Source organism: Chrysochloris asiatica, unplaced genomic scaffold (genome assembly GCF_000296735.1).
Source record: "Chrysochloris asiatica unplaced genomic scaffold, ChrAsi1.0 scaffold00328, whole genome shotgun sequence".
Lineage (NCBI taxonomy): Eukaryota > Metazoa > Chordata > Mammalia > Afrosoricida > Chrysochloridae > Chrysochloris > Chrysochloris asiatica.
In genome coordinates this window covers 721910-724389 of record NW_006408846.1, presented here as the reverse complement: position 1 = coordinate 724389, position 2480 = coordinate 721910, and the positions used below count along the sequence as shown (strand labels likewise).

The 2480-nt window shown below is 37.4% G+C and overlaps 1 protein-coding gene across 1 annotated transcript in view; it reads left to right on the top strand.

Annotated features, from left to right (window-relative positions):
• The window catches only part of LOC102825461, a 59388-nt gene that overhangs the window by 49378 nt on the left and 7530 nt on the right, over window positions 1-2480 (top strand). Inside the window, exon 12 of the mRNA XM_006875476.1 lies at window positions 1425-1523. Coding sequence (XP_006875538.1) covers window positions 1425-1523 — 99 coding nt within the window. The remainder of the gene's footprint in view (window positions 1-1424; window positions 1524-2480) is intronic.

The following is a 2480-nucleotide window of genomic DNA, read 5'->3' as shown; positions in this document are numbered from 1 at the left end:
TTCAGCTCCTCAGTCTTGGAAGCCTCCTCTCAGCCCCTTCAGGGCAGACTCTTCTTGGCTCTGTCTTCTGTTGCCACTGGCTCTTTCCCGGACCCCTTCAGACCTCTTGCTGTCTTCAATGTTATAACCTTTACCAGTGTTGCTAAGCTTTTAGGTGACTCCTGGCCTTGTCTCATGCTCACTCTCTGTTTTCTCTTTCTGCTATCATCATTTTGTATCTTCTTGCTGCTCTGTTTCCTATTTCAGCCTGTCTGAAAAACCTCTGTGAGACTACCTATGTATATATGAGGAGACTTCAAAAAGTTCATGGAAAAAATGGAATTAACAGACAATGGAATTTTTCTGTGAATTTTTTTAAGTATTGTTGTTGTTGTTGTTAAGTACCGTGGAGTTGGTTCCGACTCACAGTGACCCTACAGGGTTTCCGAGGCTGTAAATCTTTACAGGAGCAGATCGCCTCATCTTTCTCCTGAGGAACCACTGGTAGTTTCGAACTGCTGACTTCAGGTTAGCAGCCAAATTGTAACCACTATGCTATCAGAGTTCTCATATATAAAACTCATTGTCAGATTTAATGATAGCCTCTCTCAGCAGGGGCTCACAAACTAACTGGGTTGGTCACAGACACTTCATTTGCATAGTAACTTATAGTTACCTCATATGCATGGGTATATTAACCAACCCATGGAAGGTACATACCAATCACAGGGCAGGCTTCAGCAGAGGATTAGACAAAAAGTCAAGTTGTTTAGTTTCCCAGAAATGCCAATTAACCTAGACAAAAATAACAAACTCTTTAGCATAGAAACTAGGGCAAAGGTAAGTCTTCAGAACTTTGGAAGAAAATCTCTCAAGCTGTTTTCTTTCAAAGAATGAAGGCAAAGGAACTCATTTCCCAATACATAAGAAAACAAAGGAGAAATATAAAACAGATCATTTGAACAGCTCCATCATCAGAGAATGGATTGGAAAACTTATTAAGAGCTAACCTATCCCAGTACAATTAAAGGGAAGATTAAGGAAGGATTTACAGCAAATGGCCAACATGGGCTACCAGGAAATGGAGTGACTTGGAATAGTGGGCCAATGAGAAGAGGATTATGAAGATTGGAGAGGGAAAACAAAACAAAAAGACTGTTAAAATATAAAAAAGAAAGTACCCACCACAATATCCAAAATAAGTCTTCTGAGCCCATTTGTATAGGCAGTGTGATTCATACTTTCAGATATGATTATAGCAATGTATTCGTATTCAGGTTGTCTGTACACAGTGAGGACTACTTGATTTATCAAGTTTTTTTTATTCATTAAAAATAAATTTAGAAGTTCAAATATTCTACACACAGCAGGGCATTGGGTGTGGGAAGATGAACGTGGAATAAAGATGTTTCATGTAATTTATCTTAATTCATGCTCTTTTATAGGACAAAGAGATCCATCACGTGTTTGGTGCCACGTTGCTTATGTTTCACTAATGTTGCACTTGGTAGTGCTGGCTGTACTGGGAACCCTGGGGTCAATGTGTAAGTTTCCACTTCCTCTGAGGTTGTCTTGGTTTGGTTTTGTTTTTCAACTTTTTGTTGTGAATTGAGTGGAGGTTTACAGAACAGATCATGAGTTGTACATTCAACCAATCATTTACTTTGTTTGCAATCCTTTTCATGTACCAACAGTTAACAGTATTTACCTCTATTCACTTTAACTTTTGTTCCTCTGTGTTTCCCACTACCTTCATCTCTCCTCTGCTAACCTCTCTCTTGTTGTACATTGCCTGACCCGTCACCCATGTTAACTTATATCTACCTTCTAGCCCAAGAATAATTTTTCCTTTCCACTCCCCCCACCTCCCATAAGCCTAATAAAATGTTTCCTTTATCAAGAAAAACTTTTCTTAATTTTTACAACATTGGTCTCATACAATATTTACATCTATTCACTTTAACTATTGCATTCCTCCCTGTGTCTTCAGCTACTTTCATCATTCTTCTGCTAACCTCATTTTATTGTATATTGCCTACCCTGTCACCCATGTTAACATGTGTCTACCCTCTGGCCTGGAACTATAACAGATTTTTTTTATCAACAAAGTCTTTTTTTTTTTTTAACTTTTTACAGCATCGGTCTCATGCAATACTTGTCCTTTTGTGATTGACTAATTTAACTAAGCATAATGTTCTCCAGATTCAACCAGATTGTGAGGTGTTTTACAAATTCTTCATTATTCTTTAAGGCTCTGTATATTCCACTATGTGTATGTACCCAAGTTTGTTTAATCTTTCTTCTGTTGATGGGCATTTATGCTGTCTCCATCTTTCTGATAAAGTCACTTATAGACAGCTTACTGAAGGATCCTGTTTTCTTACCATTTCTGCTCTCTATATCTCTTAACTGGTATGTTTAATCCATAATGTTCAGTGCAATTATCAATAAGTATGACTTGATTACTGTCATTTTTTTCAGTGGTTTTTTTTTTTTTTTTT